This window comes from Brienomyrus brachyistius, chromosome 5 (genome assembly GCF_023856365.1).
Source record: "Brienomyrus brachyistius isolate T26 chromosome 5, BBRACH_0.4, whole genome shotgun sequence".
NCBI lineage: Eukaryota > Metazoa > Chordata > Actinopteri > Osteoglossiformes > Mormyridae > Brienomyrus > Brienomyrus brachyistius.
In genome coordinates, this window is record NC_064537.1 from 37,772,778 (window position 1) to 37,797,543 (window position 24,766).

At 40.3% G+C, this 24,766-nt stretch overlaps 1 protein-coding gene and 1 long non-coding RNA gene across 3 annotated transcripts; both read right to left on the minus strand.

Moving 5' to 3' along the window:
* Positions 1 to 1,514: 1,514 nt before the first annotated feature.
* LOC125741709 (uncharacterized) lies at positions 1,515 to 6,728 on the minus strand. Its single transcript, XR_007397835.1, has 2 exons — positions 6,372 to 6,728; positions 1,515 to 1,898 (listed from the first exon to the last, which is right to left on the minus strand). It is a non-coding gene; the product is annotated as an uncharacterized LOC125741709 (long non-coding RNA).
* A 12,441-nt stretch (positions 6,729 to 19,169) lies between these two features.
* On the minus strand, positions 19,170 to 23,522 carry LOC125741702 (carbonic anhydrase 4-like). 2 transcript variants are annotated; one of them, XM_049012945.1, is made up of 9 exons: positions 23,388 to 23,521; positions 22,860 to 22,929; positions 22,722 to 22,748; positions 21,830 to 22,000; positions 21,585 to 21,736; positions 21,401 to 21,496; positions 21,251 to 21,323; positions 20,886 to 21,049; positions 19,170 to 20,082 (listed from the first exon to the last, which is right to left on the minus strand). In XM_049012945.1, exons 2-9 carry the CDS (start codon positions 22,927 to 22,929, stop codon positions 19,888 to 19,890), a joined length of 948 nt encoding a protein of 315 aa, XP_048868902.1. In that variant the 5' UTR covers positions 23,388 to 23,521; the 3' UTR covers positions 19,170 to 19,887. The 2 variants fall into 2 exon arrangements, with proteins under 2 accessions (XP_048868902.1, XP_048868903.1); XM_049012946.1 differs by lacking the exon at positions 21,830 to 22,000 and having other exon boundaries at positions 23,388 to 23,522.
* Positions 23,523 to 24,766: the final 1,244 nt, after the last annotated feature.

The window sequence follows — 24,766 nt, forward strand, 5'->3', positions numbered from 1 at the left end:
GTCACGCGTCTAACCAGCTGGTAGAGGTTGGAGCGCACCACTTCCAAGCGATGCCCGTCCTCCCGCGGGGACATCGCCAGCAGGTCGTTGCAGCTGTCGGTAGCCAACCTCAGCGCGACGGGGTCCTCCTGGACTTCGGGCTGGAGGAGCCAGTAATGCACCTCCTGCAGCAGACCGAGACGCTGGTCCTCGGTCTGCCGCGGTGCCTCGTAGGTTGGGTCTGTCATTCTGTCACAGGACGAGGTGAGCGATCGCGAGCAGAGCGGCGATCGTGCGGAAGGAGCAGGCAGGCAAGCGGGATACGGGGAAAACGGGGGTTTATTCAGGGCAAGGCAGGACAGCACATGGGCACCGACAACATCAGACATCAATGACAGACAAAGCAAACTGGGGAGACCAGGACTTAAATACACAAGACTGAATGACAGCAAACGGAAACAGCTGGGTACAATTCGGGAAACACACGTGGGTAAGCAGGGGGCGTGGCACACAGGAGGAGCGGACGAGCCGGGCGTGACACATAACATTATGTTTTTATATTTTATTATGTACCTGTACGTAAACTGCGATGAGAAATATTTATTTTTTTTAAAATGCCTGTTGGGAGTACTCACCGGCTATCAGCCTGTACTCGCTTGGAGTGCAGTTTTAAACGTACAAACTTACAAACCGTAGGTTGTTGAAACTGCAGATATGGGGGTTTCACTGTAATAATTAGCCAGTTGCATTTGTCATGACCGTGATAAGCTAACTCTGTTGAATATTAGGGTGAACTAATGCAGAAATGGGACACTTAATGGTAAATGATTTAAAAATGTCATGAAAGCAATTTCCTCAAACTCATTTTTTCTGCTATCAGCTGCGTGTGTCTTTAAAAAGTTCTGTGTGGACATTAAAAAAAAGCTATGTATTGTATAAGAGTTAAATTGGATAAAACATAGGGGGAATCACCTCTCATTTCTTAATGAGCTTGTTCAGGTGAAGTGGGACAGTGATTTTTTTGTACAAAGGCAACATGTGTTTTAATTGCACAAATAAATGTTCTATTGTCCAAGAAAACAAACCATTAATAAATTCATGGTAACCTTTTGTTCACAAGATTCAGCTACTATAATAATATTTTTTCACTATTTTTCATTACTAATTTTAGTCTGATAATTCAAAACAAAATAATCCAATCACATAAAGGAATTGTAACACCCTATACTTATATTTCATTGTATATAATATAATCATGGAACAGTAATTTCATTTTAATAATCATCAAATTAATCAAAATAATAAATACTGAACTTCCTGAACATTTCATCTTAAGAGCCATTTAGCCTTTTTCACTTCACAAGTGTCTTTAAAATCTCCATGAAACATTCCTTGCAGAAGAACAAAGAATCATGTAACAGTCCATGACATTCTGCACAAGAGTCATGGTACTATGCATCACAGAGGAGTGCACTTGATCCAGTCCTCTGCTTTCTTTGGGTCTTCTCCTGAGCCATATTTTCTTTGATATTCACTGTGTTTGTTAGTGGTGTTTGGATGCTTTCTTATGGGTGTTTTTTTGCTCTGTTTTGGTTCTTTGACTTTTCATCAATATAACAGAAGTGCTCTTGGCTTGTTAGAAAGAAAAACTGCCTTTGTGTGTGGCTTCCTTTTTACCCTCTGTTTATTTTAGTAAATTTTTTACTGGACTACTTGATACGACGACCTCTGCAGTGTGAAGACCTTCAATCAGTTCATTTTAGTTTGCAGTGTTCCATCCTGGGCTGGAGACAGGGCCAGATCTGTCGTAGAACTAGGTGCAAAATCTTCGGCAGAAATAATGCTGGGATTAATGGGGAACGTCCCTGTTGCTCTAAACCCCGCCTGAGCATGATCCACATTAGCAGTTTTTTTCCATGCTTCAGTAAACAAAGAGAAAAATGTGTTTTTGTCAGTTTCATTCTTCCAGTCAGGTAATTCCATTTTCGGTCTATCTCATACCAGTTGTGCTTAAGGCTTCTAAAAACAGGTTTATTAGCTGGCTGATGTGCATGAGTGGTATGAGGAGGGTAACGTGTCACATGCATGTTGTGTTTCTTAATTAAATTTAAAAACTCCAGGTTAAACACATGACTGCTAGGCCCTTCAAGTAAGAGAATGTGGGGCCTGGGGTCCTCCTTTGGGAGTTGCTCTACAAATATTGTCCCCCACTCCACAAAAGCACTGCATTAATCCAACCATTCTCAGATGTCTCAACACAGTATGAGAGTATGAACCAGTTGCATTACAGGAAGCCAGAACCGTGACAGTTTCTCACTTCTCCCCTGCGGTGATTTCATAACACGGCTTTCTGATTACTGCCACAACACGGTGTGATGGTCCCTGTCGCCCCAGCAGAGGAGACTGACTCAGGCAATCTCATTTTCATGATGGGGTTTCTTCTCATGAAGCCCTTAAACCAAAGACACCCTGCTTTTTTTCCTGAAAATCAATTGATCCCATTTTTGTTTTTGAAAATTCAAATGCAAGGAGCTGTACATCACTTTTCCTTTGTGTCCGTGGTAAACAGTACCACACAGACACACAAATTATCTGGGATTCTTTATTAGCCACCTGCCCAGGACAATAAAATATGGGCACCAGGACTCCAAATACAAATCGTCTCAGAGCATATGTCCCAGGCGAAACAAAAAACTTCTTTTCATATTTAAGAATTATCACATCCAAAGTACGGCACAACTGTACAGACATATAGAAACACATAAGAACAGTCAGCAACAGCATTATAAATTCTACCCACTTTCAAGACTTTGCATCTCTAAAAAAAAGAGTAAAACATCTGAAAACTGACAGAGAACTTACTATACTATATATTTGGTACCACTTTACAATAAGGCTCCCTTTTGCCACTTGTAAATGGTAGTAACTCATGAATAAAAAGAAAACTGTTATAACTTGTTTAAAATTGTCTATGAATAATTTGCAAAGTGTTACAACCTAATTAATAACCAGATTATAAATCATTCATAAACCCTTTATATGGCCCTTTATATGGGTAGCCTTATTGTAAAGTGGCACCTAATGTTTTAACCGTATTAATCGATATTATGATTATATATTCAACAATGGACTGATGATTCAGTTCCTGACGTCCAGGTCAAGGATTATGGCAGATTCCTCTCACCCTGGGCACAAACTCTTTCAGACTCTCCCCTCTGGCAGAAGGTTGTGGTCCATTGGGACCAAAACATCAGGACATAGGGACAGTTCTTCAGCACTGCAGCCCTCCTCATCAGTAAGGCCAGGAACACTTGCTCAAATACTATTTCCTCATTCTAGTATAAGCAAACACTCTCTTAAGTATGTATATATTTCCACTGCTGTATCATATTTCACATTCTTTGACTATTTATATTAGTACTTGTACATACTCTTATGTGTGTGTGTGTGTGTGCTTGTGTGTGTGTGTGTGTGTGTGTGTGTGTGTGTGTGTGTATTAGAATTAGAAGATCAGTGATCATTGTTGACACACCACAGCACACAACAAAGGAAATGTGTTCTCTGTATTTAACCCATATGTGACAATGCGGCATAGCAGGGGGCAGCTAATTCAGTGCATGGGGAGCAGTGCTTGGGGGCGGTACCTTGCTGGTCGGGGATTCAAACCTGCAGTCTTTCAATTAAACCACCACTGTCCACTTGTATGTGTGAACGTACTTGCCAATAAACTCTATTCTAATTCTGATTCTGAGCATCCTCACATGTGCTCCACCTGCGTTACCGCATGGACAAAAAATAAAAGGATTCTGCGCAAGTGGCTGTTAAACTTCCATAACCCCTTTCTTAAAGCGATATCGCACTCTTAACTCTGATGTAACAGCCCAGCTGAACTTACCACAAATAACATCAATGCCAGAACACTGACTATTTTCCCACCTGGTTACATTCTACCCTGTAAGTAGTCAACGCCCTTGATAATTGCTTAATCATTCTGGGATGACATTGCTTCCTGTAATGCTTTCTCAAACAAAGCAGTGCCTGTATGAGTCAACACTTGCGAAACCATCTCCATATACACAACAACTAATTACAAATTGACCTAGGTAAGTGACAGGGATTTGTATGTACCCCAGCATGAACTTGCTTGCTCCTTCTTTATGCAGGAATAGGACAACTTTGCCCTGAGGTCTGCAGTTGAGAATTACTGCTGTCAAAGGGTAATTCAGGTACATTATTTCTCCCTGTACTCAGGAACTCCCCTGTGTCATGGGTTATAGCTTCAACACCCTCACTTACTGACTGAACGGGGACGTTCTCAAACTCCTCTTCTATGATGAATAAATCAACATCAGACCCTACAGCTGACTCAGAGTAAAACTCTTTTTGTGGCTTTTGTGCAATGGCTGCCACCTCGGGTAAGTATTCAGGTCATCGCCTTTTCAGGATGAAGTAGTAAGTCATGGAGGATTAGGTTGTACCTCTCGCACTGTGCATTTGCCTGTGGCCTACAGTATATGGAGTCGTTCACGTCTTTTTAACCCCATATAATTTGCAAACCTCAGCAATGATCTTGCTCTCAAAATTGCAACCCTGGTTCGCAACCTAGTAACCTCTCAGAAATGCCATACCTCAAGAACCATTCCCTTAACAAGACCTTTTGTACTTGTATCAGCTTTCTGGTCTTTTGTAGAAAATGCCTGAGTAAACATCAGTCACTGCTAAGACATATTCACAACCATCAGAAGCAGGATCTAACACCATTAAGTCAACAGCTACCAGCTAGAGGCTAAAAAGGCTTTAACAGGGGCATGTATCTTGTGTTGAGGCATCTTAGTCATAAGCAAACATCTATAATTTATCACTAGAATTGATGGCTTTTTTTCACCCACATATGAACATCGTTATCCCCACCCAAAAATACCTTTGTCTCAATAGGTTTACTGTACGTCCTACCCTCTGGTGCCCCATGCTGTCATGCACACTGTCTAAGATTTGACCTTTAAGGGAAGTCGGTAAGAGAAGCTGCCAGCACTCACCAAGCCCATGGTCAGCAATCACACTGTACAGTAACCTTTTGCTTTATGAGATTTAAGAATTTGTTTTACTGGTAGGGACACTGTCCACTGCTTTAGCTGTGCAAAAGGCAGGGTGTCATTGGTTTCATGAGAAGAAACCCCATCGTGAAAATGAGATTGCCTGAGCCATTCTCCTCTGCTGGGGCGGCAGGGACCCAACAGTAGTTTGCAAGTGGTTCCAGGAATACGAATCACTCATAGAAACACTGGGCATAAAAGTAGTGCCATCACTCATCTGGAATAATGATGAGTCAGATCTACAAGACTTTTCATCACACCGTGCTGTGGCAGTAATCGGAAAGCCGTGTTATGAAATCACTGCAGGGGAGAAGTGAGAAACTGTCACGGTTCTGGCATCCTGTAATGCAACTGGCATATTTTCTCCACCTCTCATAATCACTCACCAAGCCCAGGGTCAACAATCACACTGTACAGTAAACCTTTTATTTGCTTTGTGAGATTGCAGTGTTCAAGAATTCGTTTTACTGGTTTGGACACTGTCCACCTTTCGATGTGACTGGGCCTTTCCTGCCTTTCCCAAAATCTCTTCAACTTTTTAAGTACTACATCAGCCTGCTGAAACTCTAGCACCTGTTCTTTGGTGTAGCCTGGCAGGGTGAGAATGCTCCCTTGTGGTCGAGTTGTTTCAGCCCCAGTGGCTCTTATTTGTCTCAACCTACCACATTCAATGCCAGCAGTCACAAGATCAAGCTACCTGTGCGAAGAACAACCGTGCAAAGGGGGGAGAAGAAACCGCAAACGATGATAATGCCACCAGACGCAGAGCCGCTCCAAACCTCATCTCCTGTCCCCCCCTCCACCCCCCTCTCCATCTCTCCATCATCTCACCACCTCTGCAACAAACTACCAGAGACTCCATCCACAACCACATAAACTAACTTTCATTCATTTAACAATCTAACCTGTCCTCTTCATCTGTTTAATAATTTTGGGTCACCCTTTTAGGATCAAGAGCTTGCTGTTCAGAACAGTATTAACCATTAAAGGTACCCATTTAAATTAACTTACTGCTTCTCATATTCCATCCTGCTCATTGATTTTATTCTGCATTGTTCTGTTATTTTATGTTTGTCTTACGTTAAGTGTAATGTCTGTCGGGTGTTAGTTGTAGTGGTTAGGAATAAATGCATGTCTTTCTATACATTCTAAATCTCCAGCTGAATGATTAACTCATAATTAAGGCACTTTACTGGTGCAACCCGCCCTATGCTCTAAGTCCCAAGCTTGTCCTAAAGTATTGAAAGACACTCTACAGGTGTGAGCAGAGTGTTGCTATAGAACTGCTACAGTACATACCTGGTGAGAGTTATATTTGCAGGATGAACATTCTAAATGGGTTTATATAAATATCATTTGCTGATGCACTGGGTGTTCCACTTCCAATGTCCTCCTATACCCACACAGTGCCATCTTTTGCCGTCTGGCTCAGACAGGGCTTCCCGGTACCACGGCGCATCTTCCGTGGAGGCATGTTGGGTTCTCGTCTCCTTTTCGAACTCTTCTGATGAGGTATAAGTGACCTGCTGGGCAAACAAAACCTCTCCTCTGTCAGAGTCTGCTTCGTCCATTTCCTGAAGCCAAGCCAAAGCCTGATGTGCGGAGAGGTTCTTCGTATGTGGCAGTGATGCGGAGGCCATCCTGATGCGCGTTGTCAGAAATGCGAAGAAGAAATGATTCTCCCGCCTCGGTCGGTCTGCTTTTATGCACAGCACTGTGCTGTAGTTATGCAATGCTACTCCCTTACTACACAGTCACAAAGGACAGCATTACACATTTTGGCCACCTCTACAGCATTCATATGTTGTTAAATACCGGCCTAATTGCATTACAGTATCTGCCATACTGCCATCATTGCAATGGCAATGGAACGCTGCCAAAGTGCCAATTGCCTTTTGATTGCCTTTTGCTGCATGAATCGGAATGAATTTGGACTCAAAATACCTGCTTCTACCTCTCACCAAGATGTTTGTCCCATTGGGTTCATCCATGTTGAAAGAGACCGAAGTTGAAAAGACTGATGGTATAAAATAAAATTTGGCAGTGAAAATCCCCCATGTAACCTAGACCATTGATATACCAGTGTGATTTATTAGTTTGACATGGGACGGTTAGTTATTTACTATGGTTAAAACTATGTATATTACAGTCATTTGTGATTTATAATTGGGTGGTTAAAACTATGAAATTGGGTGGTTAAAACTATGACGCCCCCCCCCCCCCCCCCCCCCCCCGCAAACAAGAAAAAGAATAAGAATTCAATATTTTCCAGTGCAATTGTCTTTATTTGCACAATAAATTCTAAGATTGTCTTTATTTCCAAAATACGCAATAAAATAAATTCCACTTCTTGAAGGCCTCTCAGTGATGGGACTCACTAAGCCTTCAAAAGTGGTGGTTGTGTGCTGAGTAGCATCTGTTCCTGAACTGCTGGTTGGTGGTTGATCGTCAAGGTTGGATACTGTTCCAGATGATACAGACCTGCTGGTTGGTGGTTGATGTTGTGTGCTGGAATTGCTGGTAGATGGTTGCTTATCTGAATCTCCCTGCTGGCATTGAGTTCCTCCTTGCAGAAATCTTAGTACTTGTATATGTACACACTTGTTGGAACATGTACCCTACCAGCCACTCATGCCAAAACAGTTTTCTCTGAATGGGTCACAGTCTGCATTTGCTGGAAAACCTCTCTCCAGTCAGAAGCTAGATGACCCCCTAAAACTCTATTAAACTCTGTCTGTACAAGTTGCAGCAGCTCAAAATGTTCATTCCTATCAGACCAGGTGGAGAAACATTGCTCTGGGTTTCTTTTACAACTAGGAAACCACACTTTGGTATGGTCATTCCCATTGTCTCTAAATCCAGTTTGACATAACCCAAATAGAGAATTTCTTTGCCGCTGTTATCCTTAACCACCCAGAAGTAGAAAGCATGTCTTGGTTTCCAACAGATAAGCGTTCCCTAAAGAATTTCTCAGTTAGTGTGCTAGCCTGGCTTCCTGTGTCCAATAAACAAGATGTCATCATGGCCCCAATCTTCAGCTCTACTACAGGGCGCTGCTCCACTGCCCCACTGTCCACTTTAACAGCTTTTCTTGGTCAGCACTATCTGTGGGTAAGCCTACAGTAATCCAGTACTGTGCAAAAGTCTTAGGCAGGCAAACAAAATTATGTTTAGATTATCCTCATGTTGGTGTAAAACTATGATATGATGCCTGTCAAAGTATGTCGGCTTAGCCATTTCAGAACCTCTGCTAAAATCATCCTAGTATTTGCAGCGACCGTCCAATGCAGCCATGTATTTTTTGACTTGCCCACTAGCACAACTCATACAGCTAGCCAATCTGTCACTGACTTTTTAAACCAATATATTTATTTAATTAAGCTGTTGGTGAAATTTAACAAAATCATGGAATGGCTGAGGTGCCCCTGAGGAGAAGCTTGGGAACTGAAGCGGTGTTCATCTAGCCATCCAACTAGATATTAGTAACTTTTTAGAAAACAGAAGAAATTATTACTAGTTTTTAATGTGTTAATCTTAATTTGCACATGTTCTAATGTTAAATTGTGTTTTTTGTTCTAAGACAAAGTACACTTGCTACCCAGATAAACAGCTTTAAACATTTCTTTGGACTGCCTAAGACTTTTGCACAGTACTGGATATATAAATATATATATATATATATATATATATATATATATATATATATATATATATATATATATATATATATATATATATATATATATATATAAAACCAAACAAAATACGACTTTCGGCATTTTTACTTTTTTGATTGCATTCACAGATTTTTATAAAATTGATGTTATCCAAATGGGGACCTGAAAATGTAACCAAAAGTAAGGAAGTTTCAGGTTTTACTGCGCTTTGTGCAAATGTGATCTATGCAAACCCACACACACACACACACACACACACACAAACCGCATTTCCAGAGTAGTCGGCAGACTTTAGAAAAATACAATAGAGACTAAAATCAGTCATTTGTTACTTTAATTATTTAACAAGCAAAAAGACAAAGAAAATTTTATTTGTTAAACATGAACAAATTTAGCAATTTATGCCTGCAGCATACTCAAAAAAAGTTAGGACAGAGGCAAGTTTACCACTCGGTCACATCCCCATTTATTTTAATTACACTTCTCAATCAGTTGGGAACTCAAAAAACTAATTATTGCAGTTTTGCAAATAGATTTTTTGCCTAATCTTGCTGTATACATGACTTGATCTGCTACATAGTCCATGGTCACCAGTGTCTGATTCTCCTCTTGATCATGCGGCAGACATTTTCAGTAGGAGACAGATCTGGACTGCAGGCAAGCAGTCCTCTACACGGACTCTATGACTACAAATCCACGCTTTTGTAATATGTGCAGAATGAGGTCTGACTTTGTCCTGCTGAAATATACATGGTGTTCCTGTGAAACATCTTGTCGGGAGCATAAGACTCTCTAACATTCCAATGTAAGCCTCTGCATCAATGGTGCCTTCACATATATGTGACCCATCACCATGAAATGAGTCTTATGGGTGAAATTTACAAATATGAGTAGTTATATACACCATCGGAAAGAGCACAGTATCAGCTTCATTCTGATACCAAATTTATTTACATAGGACAATGTTTCAGAAAGTCACGTCAGAAAAAGTACAGATAATTCACCCCACTATTTAATGCCGTATTTTTGAAAAAACTTGAGTTAAAGTTGCCTGTTGTGATACAGTCAAAAGGCCTTAGCAACCAGGGTGATAATTATCATTAAACATCACAGTCATGTTGTATACTGCTAGTCACATCAAAGCAGGCAATTCTAAGCCAGATCTGGAAGGAGAAATGTGTTGTTTTTTTTCTAAATATCAATTATTATTCAAATCGTAGAATTTGCTGCTAAATGCAGAAATCCGAACTAAAGAAAGGATTTCTGTGAACACTAACTATTGATGTAACCCATTGTAACCTGGATGAATCAAGAAACGTTAGATGAAATTATTGATTAACATTAATATTTAGGCTCAAAACTATTGAAGATGTCTTGAGCTTGTTCTGGCTGATCCTGAAAGAAAATATAAAAAATTAAGGTAAACAAAAAAATCATGGATCATTCAGAGCAGTCAGGCACCTGAAAAAATACCTGAAGTAAAAGGAAGCAATATTGAATAGTAGTAATGAAGAAAGCAATTTCTGAAACAGCAGGTTGTTTTACAGGCATAGCAAGTCTAGTCAAGTAAAAGAATTAAACCGAGGAATCACTAAAATTAATGTCAGATATTTAGAATTGAAAAAATGATGCAAATAGCAGATTTTCTACTTACACATGCATGAATCTGAATGCGTCATGACACACAGATTTCCCTTCGATGAGATATGCTATCCTGAGTCTTTGACGTTCCGTTTGGTTCTAACGTTTTGTTTTCTTCGTCATTGCAGACTGGTTTATTGTGCATCTTATCTTCGACATGATGATCAGATCTTTCTCAGACTTGAACTGTTCAGCCATGTTAAGACGCATAGAATGAATGAACATCTCGTCAAACAGCTTAATGCATTTTCCATCCTTTGACTGCTTGCAGCCACAGCTGAAGTCTCTTATTTTCTCAAGCTCTGACGCAGAGTCCTGCTCAACAGTCTGAACCCTATAATTTTGCATGATTTCTTCAACCTCATTCACAGTCACAAGAGATTAGATTACAGATTACAGTTTTGAAGACCACTGAGGGCATCGGCAACTTTTCTTTAGACAATGCCATTTCACATCATCTAAATGACTATTTCTGGACATATTTGTGAAAAAAGACGAGAAAATCAACACGGCTTTCATGAAAACATGGGCGCCGCCATTACAGGCCTCGTTTTCGATTGGACTTCAGCCAATGGCGTGGCGCGTTACATAGCGTGGTCGGTGATATTCTCAGTTGTTTATAGTTACTACAGTCCGTAACCAAGGTGTTTATTGGTCTGCTGGGATGCATACTTGAATAATTATACCATATTTGGAAAATTGATGTCACAAGCTTTGTTTTGATATGCGGAAGTGTGCATTCGGACCACGTGAAGATTTTATAAACACGGCTCAAAGTAGGGTGAAATTTCCAGCTTTTTAGGCCTATTTTCTACCCTTTGATGGGCATGCCTCTTGAAAAACATGGAATTAACCATCTTTATGACAGAATAATGATAATTTGGATACTACAGAGTCAAAAAAGAGACATCAGAAAAAAAATAGAAAATTTTCACCTACAGCACATATGTTGGCCTATTGCCCTGTTTCTATTTACTCATTTCATGGCAACGGGTCACATATACAGACCCCCCATGCCATGCGCACAGATGCTGGTTTTTGCACCTTTCGCTGATAACAGTCTGGATGGTCTTTTTCATCTTTGGCACGTAGAATCTGACATCTGTTTTTCCCAAAAACAAGTTGAAATGTGAACTCATCTCACCACAGAACACATTTCTATTATCTTTTGGTCCATCTCAGATAAGCTCGGGCCCAGAGAACTTGCAGGTGTTTGCACAAAATTGATGTATGGCTTCCTCTTTGCATAATTCAGTTTCGAAGCAGCAGCATAATGTGTTAAGTGACAATGATTTCCCGAAGTCGATCCAAGTCCATGTGCCTGTCTGTCATGGTAGCATGACGGCTTCTAATGCGATACCACCTAAGGGCTTGACGGTCATGCACATTCAGTAGCGGTTTCCACCCTTGGTTTTTATGCACAGAATCCCTGCCTCCCTGGATCTTTTCACAATGTTATTAACTGTTGATGGTGACAGACCCAAAATCTTTGCTATTTTGCATTGAGAAACACTGTTTTTAAATTGAAAGATGATAGGACAGATGCAGTTCAGCATAAATTGGTGAATCACAACCCATTTTTGCTTGCAAAGACTGAAGCTTTGGTGGTTCCTCTTTTATACTCAATCTTCATACCCACATCTTTACCAATTAACTTCTTACTTGAGGAAACTTCCAGAATGTTGCATGTATGACCTTTTCAGTCTTACTTTGCCTCTGTCCCAATATCTTTGAAATGTGTTGCAGACATCAGTTTATAAATTTGTTTATGTTTAACAAGAAGAATTAAGTTTGTCTGTGAAAACACTGAAAATCCTTTGTCCTTTTACCTGCTAAATAAAGGTTCAAGTCAAATACCAAATTACAGATTTTAGTTTTTATTGCATTTTTAGAACGTTGTCCCAACTTTTCTGGAAATGGGGTTTGCATATACACTGCTCAAAAAAATTAAAGGAACTCTCTGAAAACACATCAGATCTCAGTGGGGGAAAAGAACCATGCTGGATATCTATACTGATATGGACTGGATAATGTGTTAGGAAAGAAAGGATGCTACATCATTTGATGGAAATGAAAATGATCAACCTACAGAGGGCTGCATTCAAAGACACCCCAAAAATCAAAAAAGTGAAATAGCAATGCGACAGGCTACTTCATTTTGCAAAAATTTCATTGCAGCAACTCAAAATCATACCCAGTAATTTGTATGGCCCCCACGTGCTTGTATGCATACCTGACAACATTTGGGCAAGCTCCTAATGAGACCACGGATGGTGTCCTGGGGAATCTCCTCCCAGATCTGGACCAGGGCACCACTGAGCTGCTGGACAGTCTGAGGTGCAGCCTGGCAGTGTGGGATTGACCGAAACATAATATCCCAGAGGATAATGGATTTAGGTCAGGCGAGCATGGGGGCCAGTGAATGGTATCAATTCCTTCATCCTCCAGGAACTGCCTACATGCTCTTGCTACATGAGGCCAGGCATTGTCGTGCACCAGGAGGAACCCAGGACCCATTGCACCAGCATAGGGTCTGACAATGAGTCCAAGGATTTCATCCCGATACCTAATGGCTGTCAAGGTGCCGCTGTCTAGCCTGTAGAGGTCTGTGCGTCCCTCCATAGATATGCCTCCCCAGAGCATCACTGACCCACCACCAAACCTGTCATGCTGAACAATGCTGCAGGCAGCATAACGTTACCCATGGCTTCTCCAGACCCTTTCACATTTGTCACATGTGCTCAAAGTGAACCTGCTCTCATCTGTGAAAAGCACAGGGTGCCAGTGGCAGACCTGCAAATTCTGGTATTCTATGGCAAATGCCAGTCGAGCTCCACGGTGCCGGGCAGTGAGCACAGGGCCCACTAGAGGACATCAGGCCCTCAGGCCACCTTCATGAAGTCTGTTTCTGACCAAACAATCAGAAACATTCACAACAGTGGCCTCTGGAGGTCATTTTGTAGGGCTCTGGCAGTGCTCATCCTGTTCCTCCTTGCATAAAGGAGCAGATACTGGTCTTGCTGATGTGTTAATGACCTTTTATGGCCCTGTCCAGCAATCCTAGAGTAACTGCCTGTCTCCTGGAATCTCCTGCATGCCCTTGAGACACAGCAAACCTTCTAGCAATGGTATGTATTGATGCGCCATCCTGTAGAAGTTGGGCTACCTGTGAAACCTCTGTAGGGTCCAGGTATCGCCTCATGCTACCAGTAGTGACACTGATCGTAGCCAAATGCAAAACTAGTGAAAAGACAGTCAAAAAAGATGTTAAACCATTCCTGGTTTGGGGGTCGTCTCATTGTTGCCCCTCTAGTTCACCTGTTGATAATTTCATTATCACCAAAGCAGCTAAAACTGATTAACAACCCCCTCCACTACTTAACTGACCAGATCAATATCCCAGAAGTTTAACTGATTTGATGCTATAATCTGATTGAAAAGTTTTCCTTTCGTTTTTTGCCCAGTGTATTACCTGCATACAGAAGCTTAAACACAGGATCGGTCCACGTTCACACGCCTATTCAAAATCACCCAGTCAAAATGAAACCATGTTCGACAACAGAAAATAATCAGTCCCCACAAAGGTCCTATACTTTAATATTTTAACCCTATTGATATTATATTAAAATGATTACACACGTGACAAATTTGTTGGTATCCTTCCACAAAAAAAACACAACTATCTCTGAAATTACTTTAAACTGACAAAGGTTTAATGACATCCCTTATTATTCCATACTGTATTTAACACAAATCAGACATTGCTGTTGAATACTGATTCAGTTGAAATTTTTATATAAATTAAACAAATGAAAATGGCACAGACAAAAAAACAGATGGTACCCTTAATTTAATATTTTGTGGCACTACTTTTTGCAGCAATCACTGCTTCTAGAAAACTTCTCAATCTGTCTCAGGTTGGAAGGGTGGCATCTTCACACACATATTTCAGATCTATCCATACATGTTCAATTGGTTTAAGACTCATGGAGGGCCATTTAAGAAAAGTCCAATGTGTTTTTCTCAGCCATTCTTCAGTGCTTTTAGCTGTATGTTTTGGGTCATTATCCTGTTGGAGGACCCATGACCTGTGACTGAGACTGGGCAGTACATTTCACTCTAGGATGCCTTGGTAGACTTGAGACTTCATTGTGTCCTGCACAGATTCAAGGTTCCCCGTGCCAGATGTAGCAAAGCAGCCCCAAAACAAACCTGACCCCCTCCATGTTTCACAGTAGGTATGATGATCTTTTCTTTAAATCCTCATTTTTCCTTCTGTAAACATGAAGCTGCTCCAGTTTAGTCTCATCAGTCCAAAGGACATTCTCCCAGACACTTGTCAACATGCATGTCAACGGCAAATTCCACTCTGGCTTTTTTATGTATTTCTGTCAATAGTGGAGCCCTCCTGGGTTTTCTTCCATGGAGCCCATTATTGTTCAAAATGCAATGGATGGTGCCATCAGAAAGCGATGTACCTTGACGTTGGAGCTCAGCTTGAATGGCTTTGGATGGTTTCTTTGACCATCCACACTATCCTTATGATCAACCTGGGGTTGTATTTCCTCTTGTAACCGCATCCTGGGAGGTTGGCTACAGTCCCATGAACCTTAAACTGCTCCTCAGACAGCTCTCTCTCCTTTGCTTTCTCTGGTCCATGTTCAGTGTGGTAACACAATGATACCAAACAACAGAGTAGCATGTTCTTTCCATTTAAATGGGGTGAATGGCTGATGAAAGGCTTCAAAGCACCTGTGTGATACTAATTAAGGTTAAACATTTAGTTTGAAACATAGCTATAATGCAAGGATAAATAGTCACTTTAGGGGTACCAACAATTCTGTCCATACTATTTTAGCATATCTTTGTAAAATAACAAATCATTTCTTTTGTTTTTTTTATTGGTTTACTCTACCACATACTAAATGCATGCAGGTATACATTAGACAATTTCTTTTAACTGAATCACTTTTCAGGAGAAATGAAGCATTTTTTCAATGAGCTGTAAGGGTACCAACAAATTTGTTATCTGTATATATATAAATCTGTATATATTCACCAGAGGATTGATGATTCAGTTCCTAAGCATCCTCACATGTGTTCCCCCTGCATTACTGCAGGCGTGGCTCCTAGTCAGCCGCGCCTGAAGTTTGTTATCTCTTGTCCTGCCCTCTTGTTTACCAACCACAGCTGTCTTGCATATACTTCTTTGTTAGTCATGTATATTAGCATTTCTTAATCTTGTGCTCCCTGTTCAGTCATTGTTCCCTGTGTATGTTTGCAATCTTGCCTGTTCCCTGTAATAAACGCACCTGCGAGGGGTTTACTCAGCCGCAGCCTGCATTCGGGACATCCTTCTCCTACTGCTAACATGACAGAATGACCAAACCCAGAAGACGACCCCATGGCTGTTCTTCCCCGGCTCCTAATTACCTTTCTTCCTTAGCTCATCCCCAAAAACACTCACCTGTGTGACAGATGTCTGTACTGGCCCAGCAACCATGAGAAAAACAACCCGGATCCGCTTCCCTTGGAGCCCGTAATTCATGTTTCTCCTCCAGCAGTTGCTCATTTATCAGCTACTGCATCTGCTACGGGCCAAGGTGAGGTGAAAGAGGCCTTTTCTTCACTCCGGGAAGTTCTCCTAGAGCTATTGTAAGAACCCCTGTTGCGAGAGTCCCCCAAGGTAGTAACTCTGTTCCACCAAATTGGATTGGGACTGCTGGCCAGCTCCCCGACCCCCCTCCTCATCTGCTGTACAAGAGCTGGAGGGAGCATTAATGGTACTACACCTGCAGGTAACAGAGGCAATCCTTTCTGCAAGCTTTTCACTGCCTGCACCAAGTAATGCACCCGCCGCTCACATCGGCGTCCTCCGTAGCTGCTTGCCTGCTCAGATGCTCAGAGTGCCACGCCCCACTCATCCGGTCACCCATGTGCCACACCCCCCTCATTAACCTTGTGTAAAATCCTGATGTCACCAACTGTTTCCTGTTATTTCCAATTGATTCTCTGTATTTCAGTCCATGTTCAAGTTTGTTTCCCCGGTCTGGGTCGCTGATGTCTGTTTGTGTGCCTCATCGTACCCTATACCTTCATTAATCCCTGAGTTTTCCCCATATCACGGGCTCCCATGCCTTCCTTCTCGCCGTGCTCTCAGCATACATGACAATATGTGTATTTTACATAACACTGCAGAACAAAGATTTTTTTCGAGGAACATCTCAGGAGTGTCTTTTATGTAATTTTTTATGCTGATTTAAGAAATGCACACTGAATTTAGCTCTCACCCATAGTTTTTCTGTGATTTTTCAGTCATTTTTAGGCTACACTGATAGTATATAATTCCTTATTAAGAATGTATGGGTATATTTAAGAGTTATTTAGAAAAAACATTTTTAGGACTCCACAGAAGGGTACAATGTACTGTAATTCTGTTTTTTGCCAAAGTTACAGGCTGTAACCTTTGGATATTTTGAGACAGAGTCCTGCTCATTCTGCCTGATATGGAAAAAGGATATCAAGGCCAGTGATCAAGAGTCCCAGTATATTTGCTGACTTATGCTGGACCCTTAAGAGGAAAGTTCCTTAGTCCTAGGCCAGCACTTTCTACTTTAAGATGAGTCACTTCCACTATGCACATGTACAGCTGTGGAAAAATGTAAGAGACCACTCTAAATTTTTAAACAAATCTGCATTTTTAAATTATGGTTTAATTGTGGGGGGCGGCATGGTGGTGCAGTGGTTAGCACTGTTGCCACACACCTCTGGGTCCCAGGTTCGAGTCTCCGCCTGGGTCACATGTGTGCGGAGTTTGCATGTTCTCCCCATGTCGTCGTGGGGTTTCCTCCGGGTACTCCAGTTTCCCCCCACAGTCCAAAGACTGAGGCTAATTGGACTAGATAAATTGCCCGTAGGAGTGCAAGTGTGAGTGAATGGTGTGTGAGTGTGCCCTGCGATGGGCTGGCCCCCCATCCACCCCCCGTGGATAAGCGGTTTGGAAAATGGATGGATGGATGGATGGATGGATGGTTTAATTGTAGTTCTGCTGGCAGAAGGCCACACCAAGCTAACCTGGGACCCAGAGGTGTGAGGCTAACCACTGCACCACCATGCTGCCCCCCACAATTAAACCATAATTTAAAAATGCAGTTAATTGTAGTTCTGCTGGCAGAAGGCCACGCCAAGCAGCAGGATGCTTTCAGGTTCAAAATTTCATAGACCGCAGAACACAAAAATAAGGTGAAGCAGGAAACACTGGCAACGACCATAAACCAGGCAGGTAAAATGCGGAAGCGACATTCAAATGCCAGAGATGCCTGTTAACTTAACAGATAGTTTGTCATGAATCAAAGGGTGACATCAAGAAACCTTCAAAAGGAATGGGAACATTAAGTGCTCTCTAGGATAGTTTGTATCAGGCTCCTAGAAGCAGGACTGTGGTCCCATTTATCAAGGAAGGAGCCCTTCATTAATGAGAAACAGGGAAGAAATAGACTGCAGTTTGCAGAAAAATATATATTATTCACAGACACACACCCATAAATTGAGAAATGAGTGAAACAAAAAATGGTGCTCTTATTTTTTTCTGCTGTTGTACTTTAAATATACATATAGTGTAAGGTTTAATTGTGTGTCACTCAAAATCATTTTGCTTAAATTTTGATTAGATATTTGAATTCATCACAAACAATACTGAAAGATTCACCTATTTTGATTTGTGAAACAGAAAATAATTTGTACTTTGTACACAACAGCTTAATGTGGACTCTGCTAATGGCTAATATGCTATACTCATTTTATACCATCATCACAATAGTTTGGGCATATTAAGTCTTATTCTGACATTTTTATATTATTACCGTAATATTTTATTTTCTATATTCATAACAAAAGTTATATTTCACCACTGTTTTTAGCTCACTTCTCATCTTTTTTTACATCTTTATATGTAAATTGATATGTAACACATGTCTAAATTATTTACAATATTGTTGTACTGATCTAAATGTGTTACCAGCCCAAGCTGTAGCCTAGCACCCTGTAAGTTTTGAAAATGAGTGAGCTTGAAAATCCACACTTTAAAACATATTAATAACAAACATTATAATGATATAATCATATACTGTTTATTATTAATGTATATTAAAGCAGTTAAGGGATGTTAAGATGTTATGGTATACTTCCATGCTGCTTATGAATCTTCTATGAATACATCATGAATGCATTATGAAAATTCAGCTAATGTAAAGCTTTACCTTTTACTGGACTTAATTAATACCTTAGCATATTGACACATATATAATCTTTTATCTCCTTAGACAAGACAGAATAATAATTTCTGAAATCTCTTTAGGATTAAATGGAGATGACTCTCAACCATACCCTACAGGTAATTTTGAAATTTACCTGAAAAGCTTGTTTGTGGGAGTGACGACACTGTCTGCTTAACTACTGTGTGTTATTTACATTCCAACTTCTATTATGCTCTGTTATTCACTTCCACTCCCTTGTGACGTCAAAGCTTTATGCTGTATGCTCCCTTGGTGAAAAACAGGTCCGACAGTGAAGAAGACACAAGACAACAGTGCCACATGAAATGAAACCGATACAAAAAGTTTTGTCAAATTTTGTGAAGTTATGTGCTTGGGGGCATTTTTTGTGTGTGTGAGAGAGAGGGGGTAAATTATGAGATTAGTGGTATGATATGATAATTTATAAATTACATTTATTTTTGATTCAGCACATACAGACATATTTTTTATCCAACTGACCGTCTCACTCTTAAACTCATGCTTATTCCATCAATGTTACATTCCTCTCATCTTATAAGACATTCTGTCTTAATATTACAGTGTTTCTGCTTAACAAATGCTTATTTATACTTAGATACCAGGTGGCAAACACATGCCATTTAATATACAGTAAATAAAGAAAACTGTTGTAAAACAAGAATTGCTTTATGTAAAATATCATGCATCTTTTCTTCTTTAGTAAACAAAACAGTCAAAATTGCATATATTCATCAAAATGGACTTGAAATACCCAACACAGAAATATATTACAATGCAATAAAAGATAATAATATTATATAAATATTATTATAACATAATATCCATCCATCCATTTCCTGAAACTGCTGAATCCCAACGGGTATCACTGGAGCAGGTGGGACCCAATCCTTGGCAGCTGCCAACACACCGCAGGACGCACACACACACACACACAACTACAGGGCCAATTTAGATTCACCAATCAACTAATCCTGCATGTTTCTGGACTGTGGGAGGAAACCAGAGTTCCTGGTGAAAACCCACGCAGAAAGGACGCGGTACCAAACCCAGGACCTTCATCCTGCGAGGCAGCAGCACTAACCACTGCGCCACCCCTAATATAATATAATTACATTATATATGAATTGGCATCCTCTGTCATAATATAAATTATCGTTCCATATCGTAAAAAATGAAAACCACACTGACATTTAAGTTTCCTCATCACGCATCACATTCCCAGAGGAGAACATGTAGCACGACCAGGGGCAGAAGGAAAAGTCTGGCTTCAGTCATTAATGGTGATGAAGCTGAAGCCTGGGTCGTGATATTTCTGCCATTGGGCTTCTGGGTACTTCGGTAGGTATTGGTCATCAGTACAGGGTCAGAGGTGTACAGCGACGTGCTGAAAAGGTCAATCTATGAGCATAAACAAAAACGGGGGCATTATGCACTGAACAATTACAGTATTTCCAGGAGGTACATAATTGTATAAATATCGCTGTATGAATTCAGCTGCGGGGGCGGCATTTACAATGGCCTGCGACGCAAGCCAGGATATGAAAGTTGCGACCATACAGCACTTAGTCCACCGACACCACAATATTAATATCAGATTTTGGGGGCAGGGGCGGCATGGTGGTGCAGTGGTTAGCACTGTTGCCTCACACCTCTGGGACCTGGGTTCAAGTCTCCACCTGGGTCACATGTGTGTAGAGTTTGCATGTTCTCCCCATGTCGTAGTGGGGTTTCCTCCGGGTACTCCGGTTTCCCCCCACAGTTCAAAAACATGCTGAGGCTAATTGGACTTTCTAAATTGCCCGTAGGTGTGAATGTGTGCATGAATGGTGTGTGAGTGTGCCCTGCGATGGGCTGGCCCCCCCATCCTGGGTTGTTCCCTGCCTCATGCCCATTGCTTCTGGGATAGGCTCCGGACCCCCCGTGACCCAGTAGGATAAGCGGTTTGGAAAATGGATGGATGGATGGATGGATGGAATTCAGCTGCAATGATGCCTAACTAATGAGTTTCAAATAATTATCTTAACTCTATGTTCATTAATTTGCTCTGTATGTCTGTGTATGTCTGTGTACATGTATGATATAATCTAACCAGACATATGCATTGCATTTTAATATACCCAATGGAAGCGAAAATGTGCAACTGTAATAGAAATCACAAATAATAGCATGCACAAATATTCATTTCATGAGTTAATACCTACCAAATTCTTGCTAACTTTGACTGGATCCTTGAATACAGTCCAAATCACAACCTCGTCGCAAGTGGGGGTAGTCAGGGAGCCCAAATAACGGTAATACTTTGTACGGTCCACTCCCACCAGGAGATCATCGAGTGAAAATTGCTGAGTAATGTTTACCTTTTGGCCTGAGGAACAGTGGGTGGGAAATAACGTTACTGATACTTCTGTCACCACATTTGTCCACGTAGGATATGGAAACTGCTTTGATGATAAATGTGTATATTAAATTTTGTGTGAAATTTAAGAATTATAGTGAAAGACAAGAATCAAAGTACAGGATTGACCTTAGACAACCCTTTTAAAAATGGTTTCATTGTAGGACTCACCACTGTTTGTAATATTGGGCAGGTATGTTGTTAAGATTTTCCAGCTCTGTGGCAGGGAACTGTCATTTTTTTTCTGAAACAACAAATAAGTCAGGGTATGATTTTTCAAAAGTCACACACTATTATGTTGATAAGCCTTGTACCGCTCACCTCTATTAAGAAGCCCAAAACTGCCAGACCATTCGAGTCTGTGATGGCAAGGGTCATGTTGCCTTTGAATTCAGACTTCATAGTCACAATATGTATCTGAGGGATATGGAGGAGTAACAGTGTCAAATCAGTCTACAGCACAATTCAGACCAAACCAACCTGGCACAAGGAACAGTTTCATTACCTCCATGGGGTAGTGCTTGCCATCCACGGTGTGTTCTGATCCTGGAACATCACTGCCGTTGCCCCAGTGCAAATGGAACTGTTGAACATCGTAGGACCCGGGGAGCCCCCCACCGCTGATCTTCACAAGCCCGTCTCCAAATGTCACCTTCACTAAGGGTAGTGACAGAGGAGAGCCAACACATGTGCATGCTGTTTGGATACACGTGGTCCACCATCAACTAGTGTTTCCAGCGAATAGCCCACCTGTATGGCCTGAATTCTCTATTGTCGTCATAGTGCTGTTGTTACTAAAGCCAGTGAAGTTGAAGGCTATCAGATTTGAGTTTCCTTTAACACTGGTGGTGTTGATATTGAGGGGTGATTGCCGTGTTCCATTACAGGTGCCAAATGGTGTTGAGACCCAGACATTTTCATCTAAAGAACATGCAAAAAAATATATATCAGGAACATCCACGCTATGTAACGATTTGTCTATTCAGAGTCGTGGGAGGTTAAGAACCTATCAGCATACAAGGCAGGAAACAACCCAGGCACACTCACACCTAGGGGCAATTTTGGCAATTCCAATTAATTTTTGTTGGACTGTAGGTGTGGCGGGAACCAGAGCACCCAGACTAAACCCCACAAAAGCATGAGGAGAACATGGAACCTCCACAAACGAAACAGATGTGTGAACCTTAGTCAAGGAGGTGTGAGGCAGTAGTGCTAAGCCCTGCACCACCATCCTGTTCTAAGCTCACATTTATCATAAGAAAAAAAAACACATACAAAAAGAAAACATCACAGGACGTCCTGGACAGGATGCCAATCCATGACAGGGGATATGTAATCACACACACAATTTACAGACTTGATTCACCTAACAAATTGAATTGCTGGAGAATGAAAAATCTACTGAAAATGAATGAATGAACAAATTAAACATTACGTATGAGATTAAAAACATTACGCGATAACTGTATTAACATGGGTCACAGGGATAAGAAATGTTCTCAAGTTGGTGCCAAATAATCTTGGTTCACGTATTCGTCTTTTGAAATTAACGTTGCGTTACATTGCACGAAACAGTATAATTAGTGCCATTACTTAGGCATTACCATTTATTCAGGAGAATGCGTAAATAAAGGGTACTTACTGCATGATGCATTATTATAACACCAGTCTGAAAGGAAGACGCATAATTCATTCGGTTTTGTCATGTAAAAATATTTATTATCCAACTATGACAACTATATGCAAAGAGAGATTCAATTAGGAAAATGGTTACGCTTACGTAATTCTCCGTTTGCAAAGGCCACCAACACAAACCCCAAAACAAAAAACGTGTCAAGTGGAGCATTCATCTGAAAAATGATAAGGGAATCCCCAAATTAAAATGCTTTCAATGCATTAGTAACAGTGAAACTATAGAACCATTTCGGTAATCATGTTCTCCGCGTGAGAGACAATAACACAGGGACACACGTTTTCGATTATACAAATGAAAGTGTCCCACTTTCCAATAAAGATAAACAAACATATGTCTTACACCAGTTGTGGTGATAATTTAATTTTCCTCGATTTATTCGTCGCATGTTTTATTGTAGTGGTGCGTTTTAATTATTTCTTTTTAAGTTATGACAAAACGTATAGGCCTACGTTTTAATGATTGAATTAATACAGATACTAAATTCCTGTCAAAGTATTTTAATTTATTGTATTATTATCATTGTATTAATCTACTTATTTACTGATCAAATAAGCTTAAACAAATTTGAAAAAGCCAGTACAAGAGATTAATAGTAAAAATGAGTAAACATACCTTTATGCGTCTCCTTTCAGAATAACTTTTCACTCAGAAACTTCGTAAGTTCTTCCCCTTATATAGAGCTATTCAGTGATGCTATCTCATACTGACAAGTGCTATTCTCCATCCCCCGTGAGCAGCGTAACATCTTATGCAACCGCGCGCTCCACCTTTGACCCACCTTATGTCTTTTAACTACATAAATCTATTTAATATGAGCTGTGTTTATTACTATTATTGTTGTTTGGAATGGAATGGAAATGCTTAAAAAATGCGGAGATGCTATTGTGCTTATCCTTCAAAGCAATACGTTGTAATATTTACGTTTTAGTTATAATGCCAGGTAAGCTTTTGTATCGAAGCCCGTTTCTGCCAGCGTGGTAAAAATATTTATAATTTAAGCCGAAATAGCGACTTAGTTATCTCAAAATAACCACTTAGTATCTCAAAATAATGACTTATAGTATCTAGAAATTTCGACTTAGTTATATTACACTTAGTTATATAACAGCATCAGTTTGAGTCACGATACTAAGAAAATATGACCTAACGTGTTTATTGTACATACATTCTCTAATTCCATATTCACTCATATTAATTTTGTGCAAATACTTAGTAAAATCTGTAACGAGACCCAGGAAAAAATAAATAGACGTCACTCAACCACTGAAGAATTGGGCACAGCTTTATTCAGTAATTCATTCGATCAGCCAAAACTTTGCAGTTTACCTTCACAGGATTTAGCACACGCTCTTATCCAGTGCGACGTATGACAGTGCTGGGTATACCACAACTATTCATCGAACTGTTAAGCTAATTTAGATCAGTACCGCAAATCCGTCTTTTCCGGGAAAGATGCTTAACGCACGCGCACGTGACTGCAAGTTTCTTATTATTTTGAGATAATTAAATCGAAATTTCGAGATATTGTTATTATTTTGAGATACTAAGTTGATATTTCGAGATACTAAGTCGAAATTTATAGATAAGTAAGTCGAAATTTCGAGATATTAAGTCACTATTTTGAGATATTAAATCGTTATTTTGAGATAACTAAGTCGTTATTTCGACTTCAATTATAAATCTTTTTTTTCACGCTGGTGGAAACGGGCTTCCATAGGTTTTTTAACATAACCTAGTCTGTGTTCTATATTATTTTATTTGTAGCTTTATTTTTAGGAATATTACACTTATGTGAAGATTATCCCCGACCAGGATATACATAACTGGAAGTTCTAAAATCCATCCATCCATTAATTTTTTTTCAAAAACCATCTGTGTTATCTAATATCATTTAAAACAGTATATTTATAGGCTATTTAATATAAACTACTCCATAACACTTTATTTGTGGTGCCCACGTAACTTAGTAACTTATTTGCTACTCAAGCTCA

Coding starts and splice junctions, on each gene's coding strand:
- LOC125741702 (XM_049012945.1), bottom strand. CDS start 22,929: ATGAATGCTCCACTTGACACGTTTTTTGTTTTGGGGTTTGTGTTGGTG. Junction 21,324..21,400: donor TTTTGGGCTTCTTAATAGAG/GTGAGCGGTACA, acceptor TTGTTGTTTCAG/AAAAAAAATGACAGTTCCCT. Junction 20,083..20,885: donor TCAAAGTTAGCAAGAATTTG/GTAGGTATTAAC, acceptor TTATGCTCATAG/ATTGACCTTTTCAGCACGTC.